Here is a 26,345-nt window from a genome sequence, read left to right as displayed (position 1 = left end):
AGGTCATACTGAAGGCATTTCATCAGAATGATGTATATATTGAAAGGAGGAAGAGAAAAATAAGAATTTGTTGTAAAATATTGATATAACATTGATATTTCAAATGTTATAACGACCATATTATAACAGTCATATTCCAACGGCCATATTATAACGATTATATTTTCTACCTATAAAAGGTAGCCATTCCTACACTTGTGAGATAGATAACTAGCAAGCCTTCTCTCATTCTCTTCTCTGTTTATGCTTTGCCTTGCTTTTACTGTCCATTGTTGCTGGGTTCCCGTATTATATCTTGCTCTCCATTTGTTCCCAAATCATGTGAGTGCATGTGTATTTGAAAGAGCTTGTTGTATCCTAGGGGATAGCCACCTGTCTCTTGCATCGATTATAAGAGGTGAAAATTATCCTTAAGATTAGTAACGTTTGTCACGTCTCAATTCTAATACACAACTTGTCCACCAAAGTCCATTATTCCCAACAACTTTAAGGATAATCATGGACACATTTTTCCACATCACCGTCATCAACCATGCAGTTGCTAATCCTACCCAAGCCACCGGTGCTATCGCAGCCGCTCATGCTGCTACCCCTACCAGTGTTGTCGTTGCCACCAAACCATGTTGACAACCATGCCAGTGGGTCATCATCACCCACTACCCATCCTGTGCTTCCTTTCATTTCACCTATGCAATATGCAAAGCCATTTGCCGATGTGTCCAAGATTGAGTTATTCAATGGAAACAACTTCAAAAGATGGAAAAAATGGGTATATTCAATCATTGGCGTGCATGGTGTGGCGTATGCACTTAGTGAATCCAAGCCTAACGAAGGTAGTGCTGATGCCAAGTTGGTGGATCATTTGATATATGCAAATAAGGTATGTAGGCATATGATAATTAGTACGTTGTTTAATGAATTATTTGATGTCTACTGTCCCTATAAGGAAGCAAAGAAAATTTAAGAGTCCATGAATTATTTGTTATCATCCTTGTGCTTTACCGCTATGCCATGCTTGTGGGGATAACTTGTATCTTTTTTTTTATGTTTTTTTGATTTGGTGGATACCCCAAGAAAACTACTCTATTATCAAATTTGTCTTAGTGAGAACAAGAAACAGTTACAAAACAAAGATTTGAAGATGACTATAAGAAGGAGAACGACCAAATAAAAGCTCATATGGGGTTTTCTAGTTTATGTTGGAGGCTGGAAGTCAATTTATCAAATATGTAGCTGTAAGAACACATTCATACTAGAAAGTTTTTGGTAAATTAGCCTGCATTCTAAGAGCACTAGCAGTATCAAGAAAAACTAATCTGACTAACTAATTTCACATAGACATATAGAAATTATAAAAGTTGAATGGTGAAGTGTTTGGTTTCATCGCCTCTACACAGAGAAAAGGTAGAATTGGCGCTTCTGTTGGCATAAGTGACAATGAGTTGGTATTGGCCTAAGAAGCCAAAGAAGGTATAGGAACCATGGTCATCTGTCCGGCCGGTCACCGCGCCAGTTTGCCATTGTTTGAGGAGGTTGTCGACGACGTCGCCGGCGGGGAGGTTGTGAAGATTGTTGTCGGTGAGGCACATTCGGTAACAGCCGGTTGGATGCAGAGCCGTCCAGAGCATTATCCCGTTTACAGCTGGGTGTGAGAAGCCTTCTCTCAGCACTGTTTCTAGGTATTTGGCCTGCAAAATTGACACAAAACTCGTGAGAGTAAGACTGAGAATGAGGGGAAACGGTATTTTCCTGAACTGAGAATGGTGACAGAAGGAAATGACTGCAGTATAAAATATATATATTCGAAGAATCTTGATATTCGGCTTAAATAATCAGATCGATTATGATTACAAATGGAAAGAAGATGTGTAATTTAAGTTTTTTTTTTTTTATTGTTGTGTTATAGGTAAAAATTTATTAAAAGATTAAAAAAGGTCTAAAAGTCCAAAATAACTTTTTGAATTAAAAAGTATAAATTTTCCTATACGTGGAGGTTCTGCATAAACGTGCAAACTAGATAACTCCGATATCTAAATTCTTTTCTAAAAAGATAAACGTTATCTATAATAGATAGTCATTATTTGTCCTTTTTTCAAGAGTTGAGATTTGCTTAACTTGAGCTCGACTAGGTAGGATTTTGGTGAACTTAACTCAAGTTTAAAAATATGTTCAAGTTCGAGCTTGAACTCAAGTTAGCTCATTTAATATAATAAACAAGTTTTTAGCAAGCGGAGCTCACCAAATTTTTTTTTTAAAATTAAAACTGTCAAAACCTATTTTTACATAACAAAAAATATAACAATTATAATTAAATTCTCAAAACAAAAACAATAACATTTTTGAACAAGTATAAACATCTTTTATTAGAAACACAATAATAAATAATAAAATATTAAAATAATAATAACGGGTGTTTCTTGCTCTGCTTTGCGCAGGCCGGACCCAACATGATGATTCGGCCCAAACGTTCGAGACCCAATAAATCAGACTGAGCTCATTAAAGCAAGATCGGATAATGCTAAAGCTCAAGGTCAAACATCGGGGCCAAGCGAGCTCCCGGTAGCACTTCTAACTCTTTGGCATATTCAAACAGCCCCCCACTACACTCTGAGCAAGTTCCCAGCGACCTTCATAGCTCGTCGCCTTAGCTCATTAGCTCGCATCACAGAAGGGGCGCGTGTTGCGGTATATCGGCCAGCCAGGGGATGCCTTGAATGGCCCCCTTGGGCCCATTCTCTCAGCCCATGCCAGTCTCATCCTGGCCTTCTAGCAACAACATCATTACAGTCGCATCCGGATCTCAAGATATCCTTCTCAGATCCCATCCGCATTAATGGGAGATCCCATCCTCATTAATGAGGGTCTTATCGGCACCCCGCCGCGACAGAGACACCCCCACCGGCTACTCCATCCCATCGCCTTTACACGTACAGAGGAGGCAAGAAAGCTTTTGGGCTGATATATATATATCAACCAGCCCTCTTAAGAGCCATGGTATGGACTCTAGACAACTAATTAAAAATAACACCCAATATTTTTGCTTACTCGCTCACTAACTTGAGCTTCAGAGTATCTTGCAGGGACGTGTCGTCCGCTCGGCAAAACATACCGGATACTTCATTATCTATATCTCGGATCCACCATACAAGTGCGGGCTAACAAATCTCCGTAGACCAATTTCGAACGTCGACATTTTGGTGCTAAAAGAAGGGCCCGTTCTGGTAAAAACATCAATGTCGAGAACTAGAAACATGAGAGGTTTCGGGGGTACAACCAACCAACCTACAAATCACGCCAACCGTATGCTGGAGATTTCGCAAGTTGGGGGAGTTGTGGCGTCTGACTCCATGCCTCCTCCGACCGAAGCCACTCGTGGAGTCCCTTCGCGGTGCCCCACCCGCCCGTGACTCTAACCGCTAACGCGAAAGTGACGCAGATATGGCAGCAACGTCAAGAAACATTGGAGAACACTGTCATGCAGCTCGCTGATGTAGTGAAAGTGTTAGTCCAGCCACAAGTTCAGACGACGCAGACATAGGCGGCTGCCTCCCAACCTCTAGGTGGCGGGCCCCCTCCAGAAGAAAAGGAAGGTAGGAGAGACACGAGCTGAGCTGGCTCGGTCCGCTCCTCTAACCTACACTCTCGAAGGTGGAAGAGCAGTAATGCTATGACAGGGAGCCTGGGATGTACCTAGCCAAACAAAGGACCGGTGCCAGCCCTTACAGAAATCGCCACGAATATGCCCACGAAGGGAATCGCCGACTTGGGAATCCACGACATAGGAATTCCTTGGCGGGGATCAGCAGCGGCCATGGCGCCCGCCGCAGTTCCCCTGACCGTGAGGATAGGAGGCGGCCTTCCCCGCCAGATCGCCATCGCTCAGGACCAGCTTCTGCACAAGAAGAGTAACCCCCCACCGGACGATCGGCGAATCAGGACCCCATGGTGGGGAAACTACTGCTAAGAATTCAACACCTGGAGGCCAGACACGGGGCGCACGATTGGGGGGAAAGCCGTGAAGAAAAGACCCCATTCTCTAGGGAAATAGAGCTGGAGCCCCTCTTTCGCAAATTTAAGGTTCCTAGCATCCCTCAGTATAATGGGGACAACGACCCCTTCGATCACCTGGACGCTTTCAATGTCCAGATGGACTTACAAACCTCCAGCTCATTGGCTAAGTGCTGAGCTTTCCCCGCAACCTTGGGAGATATCCCTCGGGCGTGGCTAAGGGGACTTCACTCCCGTAGCATTTGTAGTTGGGAGGAATGCCAGAAGAAATTCATAGATCAGTACAGGTCGCTCCGAAGACAGCTCGCCCCTACATGCCATCTCGCTACCGTTTTCAACGATCTGGCGAATCTTTGAAAGATTACATAGAGAGGTTCAGACGCGAAGTTAATAATGTCGAGAGCCCCTCTGACGAAAGTATCCTGACTGCGATCTCCGCTGGGCTTCGGAAGGATGAGAAACTCTACGAAAGCATCTATAAGTCTCCGGTGAGGGATCTTGGCGAGTTCTACGAGCAAGCTACGAAGGAGGTTCGGTGGGAAGAAGCGTTCGGCCTAAAAAAGCCAGGCGACCAGAAAAAGGTGGCAGAACACACCAGCTAGAGCAAAAAGAGAGCTGATGAGGACTCTCGCAAGGAAGGTCAAGAACGAAGCCCCAATGACCAAGCCGCCAAAAAAGCAAGGTTCGAACAAAGAAACGAACGACCAGCACGCCAGGGCCGGTATGAAAATTATAGTATCTTATCTGACTCCCAAGCCAGGATCTTCGCCATAGAGCGTAATAAGGAGGATTTTGGACGGCCTAATCTCCTGAAGACTCCCGACAAGTACAGAACCAAGAGCAAGTTCTGCGCCTACCACAACGAAGTAGGACATACCACATCTGAGTGTTGGGTGCTAAAAGACGCCATCGAAAAGCTAATCAGGACAGGTCAGTTGCACGACTATGTGGTGCGTCTTAGGGATCAGCAGCCCAAACAGCCGACTCAACAAAACCCTGGTCAAGCTCCCGAACAGGACCAGACGCCTACGGTGAGAACTATCTTCACTATCCATGGGGGGCTTCACATCGCGGGGGCTCCAACAGGTCACAAGAGCGATATATTCGGGAAGCCGACCACCTTCTATTTGTCGGGGAAGGCAGCCAAGAAGGACCCTCCAATAAAGTTAAGGCAAATTTAGAATATGTCTCTTTCACTAAAGATGACTTCAAAGGCGTACACTGGCCACACAACGATGCCCTCGTGATCCGAGCTCGGATTGGCAATATGGAAGTACAGAGAGTCATGATCGACACAGGTAGCTCGGTGAACGTCATGTACAAAGGATGTTTCGATCAGATGGGATTAAGGCCGAACTAGTTGACATCCTCTCTAGAGCCACTATACGGATTCACTGGCGATGCGGTAATACCGAAGGGGTGTATAAGGCTCTCGCTAACAGTTGGGGAATCAGACCTCCAGGTCATAACAATGGCGGATTTCCTCATCATTGACGGTCCCTCCGCATACAATGTCGTCATGGGAAGACCTGCTATGAATGACTTGGACTTAGTTGTCTCAACCAAGGCCCTGGCCATCAAATTCCCTACCCCAAAGGGGACTGGTTGTGTAAAGGGTGAACAGCATTCAGCGAGGCGCTGTTACGAGGAGGCACTGAAAATAGGGCTCAAAGGAAAAAAAGATAAATATGGTCTCTGGAGGGGAGGCCCAAGTCTCCAACGACCAGGGAATTAGCCACGACCTGGACCCACGCGATGTGGACTGCGACCGAACCGCCAGCTCGGTGAACGAGCTGGAAGATGTTATAGTCAGCAGCTCGGACATTGAAAGACGCCTTTAGGTGGGCAGAGGCCTCTCCCCCGAAGTAAAATCCCAACTGACCGAATTCCTTAAGGCCAATTTGGACGTATTCGCGTGGAACTATGAAGATATGGTGGGAATAGACCCGGTGATAATGCAACACCGACTCAATGTCAATCCCAACCATAAGTTGGTTCGTTAGAAAATGAGGCCAATGACGGCTGAGCGATATGTGAACTTGAAGGAAGAAGTAGATAAACTCTTAGCCAGCAGGTTTATTCGAGAAGCTCAATATCCAACATGGGTAGCGAACTCGGTCCTGGTAAAGAAGAAGAACGGGAAGTGGAGAACTTGTATCGACTTTACTGACTTAAACAAAGCTTGCCCGAAAGACAGCTTCCGTCTACCAAGAATTGACCAGCTCATGGATGCAATGGCCGGCCACTAGCTTCTAAGCTTCATGGATGCTTACTCGGGGTACAATCAGATCCCAATGAACCCCAATGAAGAGGAGCATACCTTCTTTATGACGGACCGAGGACTATACTGTTACAAGGTAATGCCCTTCGGACTGAGGAATGCAGGGGCAACATACTAACGGCTAGTCAACATGATATTTGGAGATCTAATTGGAAAAACCATGGAAGTTTATATTGATGATATGCTAGTAAAATCCAGACAGGTCGCCGACCATGTTAACAACCTGAGGGAAACATTCCAGATTCTGAGGAAGTACTAGATGAAGTTAAATCTGCTCAAATGCTCATTCGGCGTGGCCTTTGAAATTTTTTTGGGATTCATGGTAAACGAAAGGGGAACCGAGGCCAACCCCGAGAAAATCCAAGTCCTACTTGATATGCGATCGCCCACCAAGACTAAGGAAGTGCAAAGCCTCAACAGACAGGTCGCGGCCCTTAGTAGGTTCATTTCCAAATCCTCTGACAAATCCATCCCATTTTTTAAAGTCCCGAAGAAAGCAAGCAGCTTCGAATGGATGGAAGAGTGTGAGACTGCCTTCCAGTAGCTGAAAGACTACATGGGGCGGGCTCCCCTCATGTCAAAGTCGAAGGAAGGGGAGGAACTGATTGTCTACCTGGGGGTGTCTGAGTACGCAGTAAGCACCGCCCTGGTTCGGGAAGAAGACCGAGTTCAATACCCGATATATTATGTAAGCCACATGCTACTTGACGCTGAAACAAGATACTTCCCCATGGAAAAGCTCATTTTTTCCCTAGTGGTCGCATCCCGAAAGCTCCGCCCCTATTTTCAAGCCCATCAGATCAGCATATTGACCAAACACCCACTGAAGTAGATTTTACAGAAGCCTGATTCATCCGGCCGCCTCCTCAAGTAGGCGATCGAGCTCGCCTAGTTCAACATACAATATAAGCCAGGGACGGCCATAAAGGGTCAGATACTAGCAAACTTCGTTGCAGAATTCACGGGGCCGACAGAAGAACCAGCCCCCCTAACCTCGCCAGTCTGGGAGCTGTTTGTTGATGGCTTTTCCAGCGAGCATGGGTCAGGAGCTGGCGTACTCCTGGTGAGCCCAAAAGGACACAAAATCCCCTACGCATTAAGGTTCGAGTTTAGAGCAACCAACAATGAAGCTGAATACGAAGCATTGATAGCCGGCCTTCATCTAGCAAAAGAAGTCAAGGTGGAGCGGTTAAAAATTGTCAGTGACTCCCAACTCGTGGTCTGCCAAGTTCAAGGGGAATATCAGGCAAGGGGCCCGAAGATGGTAGCGTACCTCTAGGAAGTTCAGGAATTGTTACGCCTTTTCGACGAATGCGAGGTGAATCAAGTCCCGCAAAGTCAGAACTCTCATGCTGATGCCTTGGCTCGTCTGGCTTCAGTTGGAGAAACTAACTCATTGGGAACCATCCCCATAGAGTTCCTCGCAATACCGAGCACAGAGAAAAGAACTGAGACATTGACAGTCGAGCTAAGTCCAGATTCATAGATGAAATTGATTGTAGACTATTTGCAAGGGGGATAGTTGCCAAACAACAAACTCGAGGCACGACGCCTTAGAGCTCAGGCGGCCAGATATTGTATCTGCGACGATATGCTATATAAGCGAGGGTTCTCAGTCCCGTTACTCAGATGCATCGATAAGCCTGATTGCCAAGCGATTCTCAATGAAATTCATGCCGGCCACTGCGGCAATCACGCTAGGGGGGTATCCTTGGCTCAGAAGGCATTTCGCCAGGGCTTTTACTGGTCCACCATGAAGTAAGATGCTACGGACCTGGCAAGGAGGTACGATGCATGCCAGAGGTTTGCAAATGTGCCATGAGCTCCCCCCCACCTATCTTCAGCAAATAAGCAGCCCGTGGCCTTTCGCCATATGGGGCATCGACCTGATCAGGCCGCTCGTGACAGCTTGCGACAGATGTAAGCATGCCATCATGGCCGTAGACTACTTCACCAAGTGGACAGAGGCAAAGGAGCTTGCACAGATATCCATCACAAGGGTAGAAAACTTTGTGTGGAATAACATCATCTGCATGTTCGGTGTCCCTCAACAAATAGTGACCGACAATGGGACCCAATTTACCAACAATCAATTCGTACAATTTTGCGAGTCTCTGGGGATCAGAAAAAGCTTCATAGCCGTGGATCAACCACAAACCAATAGTCAAGTCGAAGCCGTCAACAAGATAATCAAGCAAATATTAAAGACCAGGTTAGAGTCAAGAAAAAGAGCCTGGGTGGATGAACTACAAACCATGCTCTGGGCTTACCGAACCACAGCTCGCACAACCACGGGAGAAACCCCTTTTTTCTATGGTATATGGGTTTAAGCAATGATCCCAGTAGAAAATGAAGTAACAAGCCAGCGAAGAGCTACTTTCAACCAAGAGGACAATGACCGACTACTAACCTCAAGTCTTGATTTGCTCGAAGAAACAAGAGAAACAGATCGCTTGAGATTGGCCACTTACCAACAGCGAGTGGCAAGATACTACAATCGGAAAGTCCGAGTCCGATGCTACAAAATCAACAACCTCGTACTGCGCCTTGTCCTTCCCAGAGCTTGAAAGAGCAGCGAAGGCACGTTGGGTCCAAGTTGGGAAGGCCCTTATACCGTGAAGGAAAACCTCGGTAACGGAGCATACCACTTGGCAGACATGGACGGAGCAGCTCTCCCGCGAGCTTGGAATGTGGAACATCTGAGACCATATTTTCGATATGCAAACATCTTTTCCCTCTCCCGTATTTTCAATTGTCAATCGACGCCTCAATTCTGTTGATATTTGCTTCGTTAATTCAAAGCAGCAAAACTTTGTTCGAATTATATTAATGTGTCCTTTATCTCTGATAATTTCTTTTCACACCCATGTTTCAGATTATTAAATAATTGAAAGATTAAAAGATTATGGTTTGCGAGATGGGGCCCATTCAACTTGGCAGACGTGCCATGGTTTGTGGCTTATCTGAGCAATCAGCTTAGTCTTCACCCTAGGTCGTGGTTGGCAAAGCGGAGCCCATTCATCTTGGTCGCAGTGTCATGGTTTGGCGCTAAAACGAGTCACCACCCCTAAAAGGTCATGGTTCACTGGCTGGGATCCTATTATCTTAACAAAATGCATGAACTACGACCTGCCTGAGTGTTCATCTTGACCTCACCAAAAAGCCCTCAAAAGTCATGGTACGTTAGTTGGGGGCAAAACTATGACCCACCTAGGCGTATAACTTGACAGCAAATTTCGAACTAATTTAACAAATATCATGCTGCTGCATGTTAGTTTGGATTTTATCCCGTGATCGTAACCTACTGAGCATATAGCTCGAGCTAACAATGCCTTACTTAACGTGTTGTTTAAAGCCGCTCGTTCTCAAAATTTTCTTATTTTCAAGTTAAAGGTGTACTTGAGTCAACCGAACTTAAGCTTATTTCTATGTAGTGTTTTTTAAAATTTGTAGTAAATAACGAAGAAACAGAAAGTCGGTCTGACGAACGAAATGTATTACTCTCGCGATTTGAGTACAGCAATATATATAAAAAAATGGTCTAAGGATTGGGAGGATCTTGGCTTGGGGTTGCCACGCCTTGGAAAGCTGGGTTGATGGTGTCCTCAGCAGCAAGATCGACTACAGCTTGGTCAGGTTAGGGCGCGAGGGCGTCAACTTCAGAGTTCGCAGCATCGATGGCATATTTCTTCACCGCTTCCACCGCTTCCTCGCCAAAAAATGAGAAGTCAAGGCCTGGATGCGCTTTCCATAAAGTAAAAAGGAACGCACTGCAGACATCGAACTCGGCCTCTGAACGCTCCCTCGCGACCCGGATCTCGACGTCGACTTTCAGCTGCTCAATCTCCAGTCGAGCCCGCTCCAGTTCGCCTTGCACTACTGCCAAGTCCGCCTCCGCTTTATTCAGCTTCAAGGTGACTTGGGAATAGGCTAAGTCGAGCACCTACTTCTGACGATACAATTCATCCTCAACCTCCTTCTTGGCTCTCTCAGCCTCCCTTACTCGATCCTCCAAGCCTTCGGCTTGATTTCGATATTTTCGGGATTCGGCGGTCACAAAGGCCAGGTTCTCCTCCAATTTCTTCTTTTCTTTTTTCAGCTCCTCGGAAGTAGCCTCGAGCTTCTCTGTTTCTGTCCTGGTGCGAGTTCTTTCCTCCTTCAGCTTAAAGATGCCCAATGAAGCCATTAAGAGTTAAGATAAATAAAAAGTGCAAGGTGGGAACCTCACCAGGAGACTATGGCAGGCGACGTAATCCTCAAGCGCCTCGCCCAATACTTCTTTCATGTCCAGTCTCTTGGCATAATTACCAAGGACCCGGTCCATGCTGTCAAGAAGGGGGGTGAAGTACGTCCTACCGGCCACGACGTCTGACCCGTCTGGCCCCGTAAAGGTGCTTGTTCTTTTCCTCTTGTCTGCCTGGGCCCTCTGATCGAGCTGTAAGGTTGGAGGAATCTTTCTTTTACTCCCAGAAGCTTCCTTGGGAGCCACTGATTTCCCGCGATTTGCGGCGGTCTCGGCCGCCCCAGGTTGTGAAGAGGTTCCGACAGGAATGGTCCTTGAGGAAACCGCGACCACTGGTGCAGGCTCTACGCTCAGAAGAAGGGGGGGTCGCGCCTCGGACCGGTTGCTTTAGTACGAGCTCCAAGCCCTCGGGCCTTCGCAGGGGAAGAGGATGCCCGAACAGCCTTGGGAACGCTGGAGAGGGCAGAAGAACCGGGTCGTTCGAGCTGGAGCCTCATCGCCTAGGATGTTGTCGGTAGCGCTGCAACTGTAACCTCACCGTGAGCTTTGCTCTCCGTTATTGGACTCCCGTCGAAGTAAGCCTCGTCAAAAACCAACCTTATATCCCTTTGGCCGCGTACTCCGATGTCATTTTTTCTGACTTCCTTGATGCCAAAGGGAGGGGCGAGCTGATAGTCGCAAAGAACGGACTCGCAAAACTCGCAGTCGTCCTCGTCAGTCTTTAAGTCCGAAACCGCTTGAAGATTTTACGCTTCGGAAAGGGTTAGTTCAGGTTGCCCTCCTGTGACGTCCGTAAAACCAGAAAGGCATATGAAGGAAAGGTAAGCACAGCCGAACTGATGATCACAGGTACAAAAAAAAAAAAACAAAAACAAAAAGAAAGAGAGAGTGGGGAGTGGGAAATTACTACTCACTCGGCACAAGAACAAAACTAAAGTTGTTGAGGTCTTTGAGAGAAGAGGAGGACAGGTAGAACCATTAGGATTTGTAGTCTCCAACGTTAGACCTGCCCTTGGCCCTTCCCTGAGGCAAGACTCTCTTGCAATATGAGGAACGAGCTGCCATGTAATACAACTCATCCTTAGTGCCCTTAAAAGAATAAAGGTACCTAAGTACTCTGGGAGTTGGAAAGGGGAGTTTGTTCTTTCTAAAAAAAAGGGTAAGGGAGGTTATTTGGGCATACAAATTGGGTGTCAACTGGAAAGGAGCGAGCTTAAGGTCGTTCAGAATATCTACGAGGTAAGGCTGGAGTGGACACCTAAAACCGAACTCTAAGTGTTGGGGGCTAATGGCAACAAACCCCATAGGAGGGAAAGCTGCGTGGTCACCAGGGGAAGGGACCATCAGACGAGTCCCACAGGGAAGGCGATATGTGGCGGCATATGACATCAATTCGCCGATCATCAGCCTTGAGAGATACCGCTTGAAGATCTCACGAGCCTCATGCTCCTCGGTAGATCGCTGGATTAAAACGGGTATGGCATGCTGAAGAGCTCTCTCAACGACCTCTAAGTGAGATGAAACTGCGTCTTGAACAGTCTACGGCTGCATCACTCCCCTTTGCCCCGAAGAGCTGGAGCCTTCATCACTTTCTACCCTGTGGTTGCGGCGTTGTGGTGCCATGAAAAAGATAGGATAAAAAAAAAAACAATTTGGAGGATGACCGCTAGGCTTGCGGCCACTTAATGGTAGGCCGCAAAGCTGATGCCTTACGGCCCCACAAATAATGGCCGCAAGGCTGAGCCTTGCGGCTGCTGATTGGCTGGTTGCAAGGCTGATGCCTTGCGGCCCCACAGAGGCAGGCCGCAAGGCTGATGCCTTGTGGCCCCATAAAAGCTGGCCGCAAGGCTGGCAGCCTTACGACCGCTCATTGGTTGGCCGCAAGGCTCAGCCTTGTGGCCCAGAAGCTGGCTGCAAAGCTCAGCCTTGCGGCCGTTTAATGGCTGGCCGCAAGGCTGCCAGCCTCGCGGCACCCTGCCGCAAGTTGCCTCGTGGTGAGCCCCTTCTTCGTTGAAGTTGTCCCCATTTATCAAACGCCACGTGTCAACACCAGCCACTCTTGAGAATCGTGCCCTATAAATACCCAGCTACAGGACATTAATGAAGATCGCCAACTTTGGTAAAATTGGGACACTTTTTGTAACATCCCGTTCGAGCGATAGGAAGATCCGGAACAACTTATCTTGATGGGCCTACACGAACTTCCCAGGGGGGTCACCCATCCTTGGATTACCCCAGGTCAAGCACGCTTAACTTGGGAGTTCTTTGCCAACATTCAGCCCAAAAGGTATCCAGCTGGTGTTGTTTCCTTTCTTACACTATCCTCGATATATACTAACTTCTCTGGGCTCTCGGGGTATTACATTCTCCCCCCCTTAAGCACATGACGTCCCCGTCATGCGACCTTACAACCGGTCTCAGATCTCTCCCCCCTTGCATGGCCGCTGTGGGATTCGCCTAAGGTGCCTACACACCCCCCCCAAAGGGGCCTCACATCCCCCTCGGGACTCAGCCTCCTCGCTGAGGTTTGCCTCACCACCGCGCTCAGAGGCTCAGGGGTCGGCTCTGATACCACCTGTAACATCCCGATCGAGCGATAGGAAGGACCAGAACAACTTATCCTGATGGGCCTACTTGAACTTCCCAGGGGGGTCACCCATCCTTGGATTACCCCAGGTCAAGCACGCTTAACTTGGGAGTTCTTTGCCAACATTCAGCCCAAAAGGTATCCAGCTGGTGTTGTTTCCTTTCTTACACTATCCTCGATATATACTAACTTCTCTGGGCTCTCGGGGTATTACACTTTTATTATTTTCGTGAATAGTCATTGGGATCCGGGACTGACTTTGGCATCGGAGAGTCTTCGCAGGGAAGATTCCCGCGAGCCTTCTAACCCATTTTCTCAGCATTAACAGGGCCGAATCCTTGTGGCGAACCTATTGGCAAGACCTTGTGGCAAGAGCTAGTGGCGAAAGTTAGTGGCAAGACCTTGTGGTAAGAGCTAGTGGCAAGAGCTAGTGGTAAGACCTTGTGGCGAGAGCTAGTGGCGAGAGCTAGCGGCGAAAGCTAGTGGCAAGACCTTGTGGCGAAAGTTAGTGGTAAGACCTAGTGGCAAGACCTTGTGGCAAGAGCTAATGGCAAGAACTAGTGGTAAGACCTTGTGGCGAGAGCTAGCGGCGAAAGCTAGTGGCAAGACCTCGTGGCGAGAGCTAGTAGCGAAAGCTAGTCGCAAGACCTCGTGACGAGAACTATCGGCCAATCCTTGCGGTGAGCATCCTGACGACAATCTCCCTTGAAACAACATCTCTTACGACAATCTAACTTCACCCGACACCGAGCTCGAGTGGACCCCACATCACAAATTTTAATTGTTGTATTTTGGTAACAACAATTTAGCGTCGTTTGTGGGAAACGCAACAAATAGCCAATTTCAACACAAAATGCCAAGAGGGACAAGATCAGCCAGTTGGACGAGCCCGCCTGACCCCACCCAAATGAGCACTCGTACTAAGACGGGAGCCGCGAAAAGCTCCTACCAGGTGCACTCTATAGTACCAGAATTTTTAATAGAGCACCCTAACAACGAAGTGCGTTTCGGGAACCTTCTTGTGCTAGAATGCAACCATACCACCGGACTAGGGGGCATGGAGCATTCAGAGCAAGGAGAAGCACACATAGTTGGATTGAGGAGATACGCGACAGGGCGAGAGGAACAAGTCCCCCATACAGTGCCCGCCAGCCAGGAACCACGCTCATTTGGACAATCTTCAATTCCAAATGGAAACCTAGTAACCAAAGGATTATGAACTATTGCGGAAGAATTTTGAGGACCTGAAGAAACAGAATGACAGACTCAAAATGTCCAATAAGGAGAATATGAGAAGACTACAGGAAGTCATTGCTTTGTTACGTGAACTAGGGCCGAACATTCACATTCCCCACATGGGACAAATCGACACAAGGGTAGAACATCGGAGATCCCAAGGCAACCCTTCAAGAGCCCCTCGATAGGGGATAAGAATCAGAACTCCAAGGCTGAATAGTCAAGTCTTGGAAGTAACGGACTCGAGAAGAAAAAATAGCAGAAGGGCAAGAAAAGCTCCCACGTATAGAGAGACAACAGAAAATACCTACTCGGGAGCGCCTTATGACCCATCTCTCGACCAAAATGAAGGGAAGCAAGAAACACTTAGCATGTCAGACATTAAACGCCTCATAGAAGAGGTGCTAGAACAGAAACAGGTAATGATGATACCAAAGATAACTCCCTCGAAAGGGTTCCCTCTATCTGAGGAACTCCAGAGGCGACCAGTGCAACCAGGGTTTGGACTACCACAACTCTCGGTATACTCAGGAAGGGAGGACCCCGAGAAACACATACAACATTTTGTCGCAGTGGCTGTGTTACATGGATGGAATGAGGTCACTAGGTGCAGGGCTTTCCCACTCTCCCTGGCAGGACAAGCTCAGTAGTGGTTCACTGAATTACCGGCAAGACATATACAAATCATTCGAACAGCTGGAGAAAGAATTTCTAGATGCATTCTTCGTCTATCTTCCAAAGAAGAAGAGTGCAATATATCTAATGAGTTTACAGCAGAAGTCAGATGAATCCCTAAGGCAATACATCGAGCGGTTTAGAGTTGCAACGCAGGAAGTAAGGGATCTCCCAATCGGATTGGCAGCGTCAGCCTTGCTAAACGGAACTACCTACGCCCCGCTTAGAAGATCCTTAGCCTTCTCCAAGCCAAATTCGGTGATTGAGTTGTTTGATCGAGCATAACAGTTTGTCACCCAAATAGAAATTTTGGACGCAGGGGAAGGTAATAGAAGAGGAAGGGAAACCCAACCTGAAGTGCGAAGGACCTTACAAAATCCAGAAGATGGTAAACACCAACAGGTGCACACTACCAACACCACAGAGCGAGACGATAGGAAAAGCTCAGAACACCGTGCACCTCGAGATGTACTTCCCGGCTTTAGCCCCAGGGGAAGGGACGAAGTACGAGACATAGAGTCAAGCCTATCGTCAGAAGCGTTCCTCGACCCGATTAAAGATCGAAATTGTCTTTAAATTTTCCATTGTAATACATACATCCCCTGATAAATAAAAGAATATATCCCATGTATTCCCGTGGAGTAGGCAAAACTATAAGCCGAACCACGTAAAATCTGCAGGAGCCCAGATTATTTGTATGTGTCTTGCAGGTATGGCGGCTTAAGCACAGCTCGCTTCCAATAGGTCAAGTCGCCTAGCTGCAATCTGGTGCCGATGACCACGAGTCAGCCCGGGATTATCAGGACATCCGATGCCTATACCCGTAGACTCACCCGGATCCCTCGTTTGAGCTCGGTGCTATGCCTTTTTGGCTAGACCCGACTCCTTGGTTGATCTGGTGCCTAGGTCTCCCGGTAAACTCGGATGTCTGGTAGGAATCCCGTGCTGGACCACTGGCCAAACCCAGATTCTCTATGGTAGACTGGCCCTAGGAAGGCGAAAAATAAGTGAAGTGATCACCTGATAGCTCCAGCATAAGACCACTCTCGAAGGTCAAGTCGTCTAGTGGCAATTTGGTGCCGATGACCATGAGCTGGCCCGAGACCACTAGAGGATCCGATGCCTATGCCCGCAGATTCACCCGGATCCCTCATTTGAGTTCGGTGCTATGCCTCTTTGGTTAGACCCGACTCCTTGCTTGATCTGGTGCCTAGGTCTCCCGACAAACTCGGATGTCTAGTAGGAATCCCGTGCTGGACCACTGGCCAAACCCAGATCCCCTGAGGTAAACTGGCCCAAGGAAGGCATCAAAAGACAACAACCCTATGACAACTCTGCCATGACCCCGCTAATCGGAGTTGAGTCATTCAGTCGCAATCTGATGCCTATGACCACGAGTCGGCCCGGGATTATCAGAACATCTGATGCCTATGCCCGTAGACTCACCCGGATCCCTCGTTTGAGTTCGGTGCTATGCCTTTTTGGCTAGACTCGACTCCTGGGTTGATCCGGTGCCTAGGTCTCCCGACAAACTCAGATGTCTGGTAGAAATCCAGTGCTAGATCACTGGCCAAACCTAGATTCCCTGAGATAGGCTAACCCTGAAAGACGGACATGGAGAACATAATAGCCAGAGCGCTATAATCCATCATAGGATCGCCGGATGTTCCGAAGACTGTGCCCGTAGACTCGTCGGGATCCATTGACTGGGTCCGGTGCTATGCTCCTGAGCTAAACCCAACTCCTTAAGTTGATCCGGCGCCTAAGCCTCCCGGCAAGCTCGGACACCCAGCAAGAATTCCATAGTGAAGTCTATCTATCAGGGGTATAGTTGCCCAGAGATAATTTGGTACTTCAGTCCCTGGTCGAGGTAAGATCTTCTTAGGCACTCTAAAACACTTGGTTGAGTCAAGGTATTAGACCCAACTCCTTGGCTAATATTTTTACTCTTCAAATCTCGTCTAAAGACAAAACAGAAGAGTGGGGGGCAATTGTGGTGCCATGAAAAAGATAGGATAAAAAAAAAAACAATTTGGAGGATGGCCGCTAGGCTTGCGACCACTTAATGGTAGGCCGCAAGGCTGATGCCTTGAGGCCCCACAAATGATGGCCGCAAGGCTCAGCCTTGTGGCCGCTGATTGGCTGGCCGCAAGGCATCAGCCTTGCGGCCGCTTAATGGCAGGCCGTAAGGCTCAGCTTTGCGGCCCCACAAAAGCTGGCCGCAACGCTCAACCTTGCAGCCGTTTAATGGCTGACCGCAAGGCTGCCAGCCTTGCGGCCATTTGTTAGCTGGCCGCGAGGGCCAGCCTCGCGGCACCCTGCCGCAAGTTGCCTCGCGGCAGGTTCGTGGTGATCCCCCTTCTTCGTTGAAGTTGTCCCCATTTATCAAACGCCACGTGTCAACACCAGCCACTCTTGAGAATCGTGCCCTATAAATACCCAGCTACAGGACATTAATAAAGACCGCTAACTTTGGTAAAATCGGGACACTTTTATTATTTTCGTGAATAGTTATTGGGATCCGGGACTGACTTTGGCATTGGAGGGTCTTCGCGGGGAAGATTCCCGCGAGCCTTCTAACCCATTTTCTCAACATTAACAGGTCCGAATCCTTGCGGCGAACCTAGTGGCAAGACCTTGTGGCGAAAGCTGGTGGCAAGACCTTGTGGCGAGAGCTAGTGGCGAAAGCTAGTGGCAAGAGCTAGTGGCAAAACCTTGTGGCGAGAGCTAGTGATGAGAGCTAGAGGCGAAAGCTAATGGCAAGACCTCGTGGCAAGAGCTAGTGGCAAAAGCTAGTCGCAAGACCTCGTGGCGAGAACTAGCGGCCAATCCTTGCGGTGAGCATCCTGACGGCAATCTCCCTTGAAGCAACATCTCTTACAGCAATCTAACTTTACCCGACACCGAGCTCGAGTGGACCCCACATCACAAATTTTAATTGTTGTATTTTGGCAACAACAGGCGCTTTTGACCTGATGTCGACATTTAAAAAAAAAAAAGAGAGAGAAGGAAAAGAGAAGAATTAGGGCGTTGAATCAAAGCTCCTAGAGACGCCTTTAACATGTCAGGTCGCGCGCTTCACAACAGGGCATGACTCGAAAGAAAAAAGGAGGGTGGGGTTTCCTAAGTCACCGAAGCTCCCGAAATAGGAGAAGCCCATTTCCATAAAACCGCCCCGCCATTGCTAAGCAGCAAGGCATAGAGGCAGAAATAAAAAAATAAAAAATAAAAAATAAAAGAGGAGAAAGGAGAGAGAGGGACGAAAGCAGAGCCGAAACACACTGAAAAAATATGAAGAACTCACCATTCTTAAGTTGATTGCTGCGAAAGGTCACGAGCAGGAACTAGTTGAGAATCTGGGGCGGATAGGCTTCGGGACCAACGGCGATGGAGTCTCGAAATCGAAAGAAAGCAAGTTGCAGGAATGAGGGAAATCTTTGAAGTAAGACAGTAAAGAGGTGGCCAAATGGCCCCATTTCCCTTTTTATAATCCAGGACACCCGCCGTTGGATGAAGAGACCGACGAGCTTCCCCAGATCCAATGGCGATGCGCGAAAGCATGGGAATACGGATATGATGATTAGCAGTTATGGGAAACGTGCACATTAAATGCATCGTAGACAAGACGTGTAGTGCGAAATAGTGTAATTTGAAACGATTGGGCGAAAAACTGAAAAGACGTATTGAAGACCGAAGCAGCCGGTAGGTGTCAGCTCCTAGCCCGAAGGTCGAGCTGCGAGCTGGGGGGCTTAATGTTACAGGTGTTTCTTGCTCTACTTTGCGCAGGCCAGACCCAACATGATGATTCGGCCCAAACGTTCGAGGCCCAATAAATCAAATTGAGCTCGTTAAAGCAAGCTCGGATAGTGCTAAAGCTCAGGGTCAAACATCGGGGCCAAGCGAGCTCCCGGTAGCACCTCTAACTCTTTGGCATATTCAAACGGCCCCCCGCTACACTCTGGGCAAGTTCCCAGCGACCTTCATAGCTCGTCGCCTTAGCTCGCATCACAGAAGGGGGGCGTGTTGCGGTATACCGGCCAGCTAGGGGATGCCCTGAATGGACAATTTGGGCCCATTTCGTCGGCCTATGCTAGTCCCATCCTATCCTTCTGGCAACAACATCATTATAGCCGCATCCGAATCTCAAGATGTCCCTCTCAAATTCCATCCGCATTAATGGGAGATCCCATCCTCATTAATGAGGGTCTTATCGGCACCCCACCGCGGCAGAGACACCCCCGCTAGCTACTCCATCCCATTGCCTTTACACGTACGGAGCAGGCAAGAAAGCTTTTGGGCTAATATATATATCAACCAACCCTCTTAAGGGCCATGGTATGGACTCTAGACAACTAATTAAAAAGAACACCCAATATTTTTGCTTACTTGCTCACTAACTTGAGCTTCAGAGTATCTTGCAGGGACGTGCCGTTCGCTCGGCAAAACAGACCGGATACTTCATTATCTATATCTCGGATCCATCATACAAGTGCGGGCTAACAAATCTCCGTCGACCAATTCCAAACGTCGACAAATAATAAAAATATTTATTTCACAAATCTATTTGTGAGTTTTGTTCACAAGTCAAGGTTTGTCTTACTTAAGTTTAGCTTGTTTATGAGTCAACTTATTTATGAGCCGAATTCCAAATTAGAGTTGAACCTTGACTTGTCTGTAACATGAGCCAAATACGAATAAGCTCTTATCAAGCCAAACCCTGAACCATTCACGAGCAACTTGGTTCATTTACAATTTTACTTTTCTCTCATATTCGTTCTCTATCTCTCTCTTTAGCCTATCATGCATGTTGTAGACGATGACCATCTCTGTTGCAAGAACAAAGGAAAAAGAAAATTATCGATAGCACTACAATAAAGGAAATAGTGGCAAGACTAGAGGTCGGCAAGGATGAAAAAGATCTGTGTGAAAGTTCTTTTCTCTCTCTCTCTCTTTCTTTCTCTCTCTCTCTATATATATTTCTCTTTATCTAAACCTTCAAAGGGTTCAAAGCTTTGAACCTAGATCTCAAACCCAATTTGGGTTTAAAGTTTCGAAAACCTAGATCTAGTCAACGAGGATTAAGATTGATGCAGTTAGTAACGAATTCACTACCTTTTAAACACCACCATAAAATTGTTGTCTCTTTTTATCTTCAAATGAACTAAATCTCGGTTTGTCATTTAAGAAGTCTAGGTGAGTTGGTTCTTGAAATTGAACCACAAACCCCAATCTGGGTTTGAAATAAATGGGTTTCTTCATCAATTATGGGTTTAAACTCGATAAAGAAATCCATAGTGTTCCTGAATTTGAAATCAATGGGAAAAAATCAATGACAAAAGCTAGATATTGTTTGGGATCGTCAATAAAGAACCAGGACTAGATCTTTTTATCCCCATCATCGATGATCGACTATGGGTTCGTCATCAATAATTGAATTTTTGGGTTCAAAAATCTCTCTATCCCTCTCCATATTTCCAACAATCATTGATAGGGTAGAAACCCATTGTCAATCATGGACTTGTCATTTCATAATTTCTATTTATTTTTATGTGATTTTACAAAAGTGGAAGGGAGTGTTCTTGGAAAATTTTTACAAAATTAATTGTCACTAATAAATGGTATAGGATTATGTGTTATTGGTAATTAATTTCAAGGGAGTCTTTGTCACTGATTAATCTTAAGGGAGTCTGTGTCATTCTTATAAACATAGACATGGAAACATTGTCTTTTATATTTTAAAATTTTGAAAAATTTCAAAAATGAAAATGAGTGACCAATGCTACTTCACTGTTTTTATTATCATCAAATGCAAAATAGAGAAATTGAAAATTGAGAAGGAGAAGGCATTTGTGGTTATATTTTTTTATTAATGTTTTATATTTATGTCATATCAATTAATATAAATATTACAAAAAAACATTAATATTAAAAATGAATCAAAATATTAAAAATTAAAGTATTTAAATAACATACATACCTGTGTCTCCATGTCGAAGGTGTTGGTGACATCAACCTCCGTGAACCAAATGGGAAGTTCCAGCGTCGCCAGCTTGTCCAAGACGCCTCTGATAAGCGCAGGATTGGGCTTCCCAAAGTGGCCTTGCAGCCCAATCCCATCCATGGAGACCCCGCCTCGCTTCAGCTCTCTCAGCCTCCCAATGTACGCATCCACGCTGGAATTCGCATCATCGCAAGTCTCCACCACGTTGAATTCGTTCATGAACAGCGTCGCCAACGGGTCCGACCCATGAACTGTTCTAAAAAATGCCAAGCTCGCGTTGGGGCCCAGCCTCTGCTCGTAGAAGTCGAAGTGCAGCATCTCGTTGTTCACGTCCCAGTGGATGAACTCGCTTCGGTACTTGTTCATCAGGCTCTCGATCCGGGAGTGCACGGCGGCGCTCAGCTCGCCTCCGGTCAGATTCCGAACCCATGCCGGCGTGAAATTAGGGTTTTCCCAGAAGATGTTGTGTCCTCTGGCTGTGAGTTTGTTGGCTATGACGAATTCCAGCATTTGATCTGGTATTGTGTAGTTGATCTTCCCCTGCCGGGGCTCTGTTGAGTACCATTTCAGCTCGTCTTCGAACACTGCTGTGTTGAATCTCTCCACGAACCAATTCTGGGACAATTTCAAGTAATTTCTTGCTCAGTTTGCAGAATCTGTTCGTCATGACTGGGTTTTGGAACATATCCTTACAGAATTTGTTATGTTGTTTGTTGTTCGTACTTTCTAGTGCTCTGTATGGCCTGAATGAATCTACTAAGTTAGTTAGAAAAGTCTTTCTTTTTGTTGTTAAAGGTGTAATCTTGAATTAGATGCAAATGAGCCCTAGATCCTAACCTGATCTTTGTAGTTGTTGGAGTGATCTCCAAATAGGTGCAACTAAAATCTAAATCCTAAACTAACCTGGTAGGGCAAATTTCCAAGAATTGTCTTTGCTATGGCGGATCCGAATGGAAATTCTCTTGAAACTTGCTCCACCTTGATTTCTGCTCCTTCGAGAATGTCTCCATGCACATCCGATACATGGATTATGACAGCTCGTCTTCTTTCCTAGAGAAAAGTATATCGTAATAGGGTCGTAGGAATAATAAATTTCAAATGCAAAACGGATGTTGAGAAAGATGCTTTTTTTCATTTTGTTGGACATTCTAAATAAAATGAGAGAGTAATTGTTCTAGTAGCTAATTACAGTGTTGATTTTGTATTCCTGGTTTGTTCTCCATTCTTCATCTGTAAATGGCTGCAAAGAGACACTTGCAACTGTTATATTGGCATTGCTAGTATCCACATTCTGCAACAAGAAGGGAATTGTTAACTTCTATTTCTTCAGGCTTTCATTTGTTCTAAATTGCATAACATTTGCCTATGTTATAGAATATTTATGCAAAATCTAGAAGTTGAAATTAATTGCGACTCTGTATTATAATTTTTTGTTTGCGTAGCGTTATTTAACTTATTTTTCTTCCAGAAGTTTTTGAGTTTGAGATAACAAAAATACCTGAAAGAGGAGGATGGAGAGATCTGAGGGAGAATCTACAACGAATCCTCCTTTGAGAAAAGACCAACATCTGCTCTTTGCAATAGCAGTCCCTATGCACTGGAAGGTAGTATTATCTGCTGTGAGACTTGCCTTTATGGGGGCCGAATTTGCACCCTTTATCTTTACCCAACCTTTTGATTATTAGCAATGACATGCATGGATTAGTGTCAAATCCCTTCTACTCTTCAAGAGTTTTATTGAAAACCTCTTTCATCTATGGCTACTTATGCCGCTATATGTAATCATACAATATCAAACTACAAAAGCAATAAGAAAAATCTCGTGTTTACAGCACTTAACCAGAGAAAGAGTAGATGGTGTTGGCAGTGAGATTATGCAACACAAAAGCAGGGAAATGACGGCTGCTAGCTCCAGAAATGTTGAGTCCAGAGGCCAACCTTGTGCTTTGACCGCTGATGATCCCACCATTGTAGAGTGGGCTTTCTGGCACTGCTTTACACTGGCTCACAGGTAATTATCTCATTACAAGACATTTCACATATATGGTGTATCATGAAGCACTTCAGAGAACTAGCTAAGACTAGATGTAACATGACTCAACTTTTATCTCAATATGGATTAAAATTAATTCAGTTTTACCTGGGTGTAAGCAGAATAATCATACAAAGGTCCATCTGCAAAGAAAAAGCATCTCAAGGGATTTCCTAAGCAAGCAATTGATATTAAATTTCGTCCGCGCGCGTGTGTGTGTGTGAGAGAGAGAGAGAGAGAGAGACCATAAACGGCCAAGGAAGGGCCGATAAGAAAGAGGAGAAGCAAGGAGCAGAATGGTGGCGAGTCTTTCATGGTTTTGTCTGGCAGAAATTGCAGCTCCAAATGGGAATATGGCAATGGAACAGTGCTGCTCAACTTGTATGTAGACGAACTACCTAATCAATGGCACCCTGAAGTTTGGATGAACAGGGATCATACAGGGACAATATAACAGTCCCAGTGTGACCTACCCTACATATTCAAAGGTCAGAAGGGAGAAACTCTCTGCATTAAATTAATGTACAACTAAACTTTAGAAAATATATCTCTTTGATATATTTTCATACAGAAATGGCTACCAGAATAACGTGGCAGCAACACCATTGTAATTTATAAAGCAGTATATTTTCTTTTCTGATGTATGATCACCAATAAATGTAAGTGTTAGTCCAAATATGGCTGCGCGTGCAGAAACAAGCTCAATTGAGGATTTTCTGTTAGCTGAAGGAGGATAACAGATCGATCATTTTCCATCTTTGCCTGGATGGGAAGCTTCAGATGGGTTGACGTAAAAGGAAAAGAAAACAAAAGAAAGTTATGTGGTTTCCATCATAATTAATTTTGCCCGTTTGGTTGCCAAGAAAGCTGCTGCTACCTGTGGGGTGAAAATGTGCATGCATGGACTACATTTTTGTTTGTAGCAAGGAGCATGGAGAATACATGCCGTGACTTCAAAGAAGCTCCAAACTTTTAACAATGGCGCTGCCAAAGTAAATAATTGTAAAAGATGCTTTTAGCCCTGACAGATTCCAACGCTTGACAGAATTCTCCCATTGCTTCCCCCCATGCTTACAAAATTCACCCCCAAAAATTGCTAACAAAGAATCAAACGTAACAAAACGAATAATAAACTTCTTTGTGATCGGGGTTCAAATTTCTCTATGCTTATTGTGCATAATAATGGAACTTCGAAGGATCCCTTTTCTTAGTGTTTATAAGGATAATAAGCGAAGAGGATTAAAAAATATTGAAAATATAAAAAATCTAATATGATGTTTGATAAAATGCAAAAATATTGAAAAAAATACCGTAATTGGGCATGAAGACATGATTAGAGCTGTAATGTAATATTAGCATAATTCAGTATGCTCTATTAAATTCAGTTATGTGTTTTATCCTTTATTCATATTTTATTATATTTGAAGAATTTACTTGGGGTTCTAAATACTCTATTAAAAAATTGGTGTCCTTGGCATATTAATTATTTGTCGTATGTTTAATCCATTGACATGTGCATTTGTCCTTGGTCTTAACCGGGTGTAACATTAAAGTTGCAATAATAAATCAAACAGACCATTGTAAGATGAGTAGTGGGAAAATTTAGGTGATCAAACACTTTTTAGACTCGTGACATTAGCACTTCGGTTATGAGGGAAAATCTTCATTTATAAAACAACCGTCAATTTTTTCGTTCTTGAACTTCAGGATCGCATGACAAGGACTAACCTAACAATGAAGGTGACACTACTTAAAATTACCCCCATGGATGCATTATAAATAAAAAAATCGTAATTAACGACCAAAATTAAAGATGAAAACTTATCCGAAATAGAGACAATTTATGTAAAAAAACTAACATTTTGTAAGTTTGTAGTAGTAGAAGAATACAAAGATGGAATTTGACACGTATTTTTTCATCTCAAACTAAATTCTTCTCTAAATGAACTATTTAGGGTAAATATAAAAAAATATAATTAGAGATGGATAATTTTTCGTTTCTAGGAGTAAAGATATTTTTTTAAAATTACTTTTTACTTTAAAGGTAGATTTTTTTTTTTTTTTTTGGGTTATTTGAATTTGTAGCCTTGGTGCTTGACTACCACCAGAACCCAAAATGGTTAGCCACCAAAACCCAAGTTTGCTCTTTCTTTCATTCTATTAGATATTTTTAGATGTTGAACATTGAATTTGTATTGCCCCTTTCTCTGTTATTATAAGCTATTTTGGATATGTATATTTTTTTACTAATAACTAATAGATAGAAATAAATTAAAATAATTTATGAGCCTTACAATGTTACTTGGACCTGAAACAAATGTCAAATTTTAGCTTGTTGCCTTTGGTCATATGATCTTATAAAGGTGCCTGGGTGATTAAAGGTTTATCTTTTTATGTGTTATAAAATAAAAGGAACAGTCATGGGGGATTAAAGTTGTTCTGTCTTTGGTCTATTGGTTCTATTATCTTTGCTTAGAATTTACTTATCCTCAAGTTTATGTTTCATGAATTTGGTTTAATACTTATTGGATAACACCATGTGATTGTTCAATTATTTATCAAGGGAAAATAATACACAATGGAGCGTTAATATAGTTGCTAAAATATGTCAGGTTTTTTAGTGTTTTGGGTGTTGACGAGGCCTTACTGTAAATATCTTTAATCTACTAATTTTTTTCATGATATAATTTGCTTCTTGGCATGATATTGTTTAATTCTAGTTTCCATTCTAGTTTATTGATGGGTGATTTTTTATACATAATTTTTATTATATTTTTTCATCAATTAGATAGATTTATAGACAGTGATTTATTAGTACAAGTACATTCTTGGATGGATGCATTTTTTATTTGTAGATGCTTTTTCATGGTTATTGAATAACTCTTGTTTAGTCTCATGACTTGACATAATAATGGAAACAAACACCCAAAATTCTTGAAGAATGGCCCATGAAGGACTTAAGTATGATGAAATTTGGTTTATTAAAAAGTGTAAGTTTCAAGATATAATTTGATAAAAATAGATTACTATTAACTTTATAATAAATTCGATATATAATAGACATACCTTGTAATAGGATTAGGATTGAAGAGAGATTGAGAGTAGAAATTGACTTAATAGTAGAAAACATCTTTAATAGATAAGTATGAACTTTATAATGAATTCAATATAATACTATTTGGGGTTTCAGATTTGGAAAAAAGTAGTAGGAAGTTTCATTTGGGTGTAGAAACGGTTGCAGGCACCCAAGACATGTTCTTGGTTCTTCCATTATTTCTTTGT

At 44.6% G+C, this 26,345-nt stretch overlaps 1 protein-coding gene across 4 annotated transcripts; it reads right to left on the bottom strand.

Annotated features, from left to right (window-relative positions):
• Positions 1-1,212: 1,212 nt before the first annotated feature.
• On the bottom strand, positions 1,213-23,743 carry LOC127801175 (endo-1,4-beta-xylanase 1-like). Of its 4 annotated transcripts, none has more exons than XM_052336074.1 (7): positions 23,172-23,743; positions 22,872-23,031; positions 22,530-22,702; positions 22,221-22,322; positions 21,935-22,081; positions 21,008-21,646; positions 1,213-1,688 (listed from the first exon to the last, which is right to left on the bottom strand). In XM_052336074.1, exons 1-7 carry the CDS (start codon positions 23,376-23,378, stop codon positions 1,350-1,352), a joined length of 1,767 nt encoding a protein of 588 aa, XP_052192034.1. In that variant the 5' UTR covers positions 23,379-23,743; the 3' UTR covers positions 1,213-1,349. The 4 variants fall into 4 exon arrangements, with proteins under 4 accessions (XP_052192034.1, XP_052192032.1, XP_052192031.1 ...); XM_052336072.1 differs by having other exon boundaries at positions 21,935-22,076; positions 22,530-23,031; positions 23,172-23,206; positions 23,309-23,743; XM_052336071.1 differs by having other exon boundaries at positions 21,935-22,076; positions 22,530-23,031.
• Positions 23,744-26,345: the final 2,602 nt, after the last annotated feature.

This window comes from Diospyros lotus, chromosome 5 (genome assembly GCF_014633365.1).
Source record: "Diospyros lotus cultivar Yz01 chromosome 5, ASM1463336v1, whole genome shotgun sequence".
NCBI classification, from domain to species: Eukaryota; Viridiplantae; Streptophyta; class Magnoliopsida; order Ericales; family Ebenaceae; genus Diospyros; species Diospyros lotus.
This window is presented reverse-complemented; position numbering and strand designations above follow the sequence as displayed.

Bases quoted from the DNA above. Each gene is read 5' to 3' on its own strand.
- LOC127801175 (XM_052336074.1), bottom strand. From the start codon at position 23,378: ATGAAAGACTCGCCACCATTCTGCTCCTTGCTTCTCCTCTTTCTTATC. The intron at 22,703-22,871 runs GTTAAGTGCTGT...AATAATCAAAAG, and splicing joins CACCATCTACTCTTTCTCTG to GTTGGGTAAAGATAAAGGGT. The intron at 22,082-22,220 runs GTAATTAGCTAC...ACTTTTCTCTAG, and splicing joins AGGAATACAAAATCAACACT to GAAAGAAGACGAGCTGTCAT.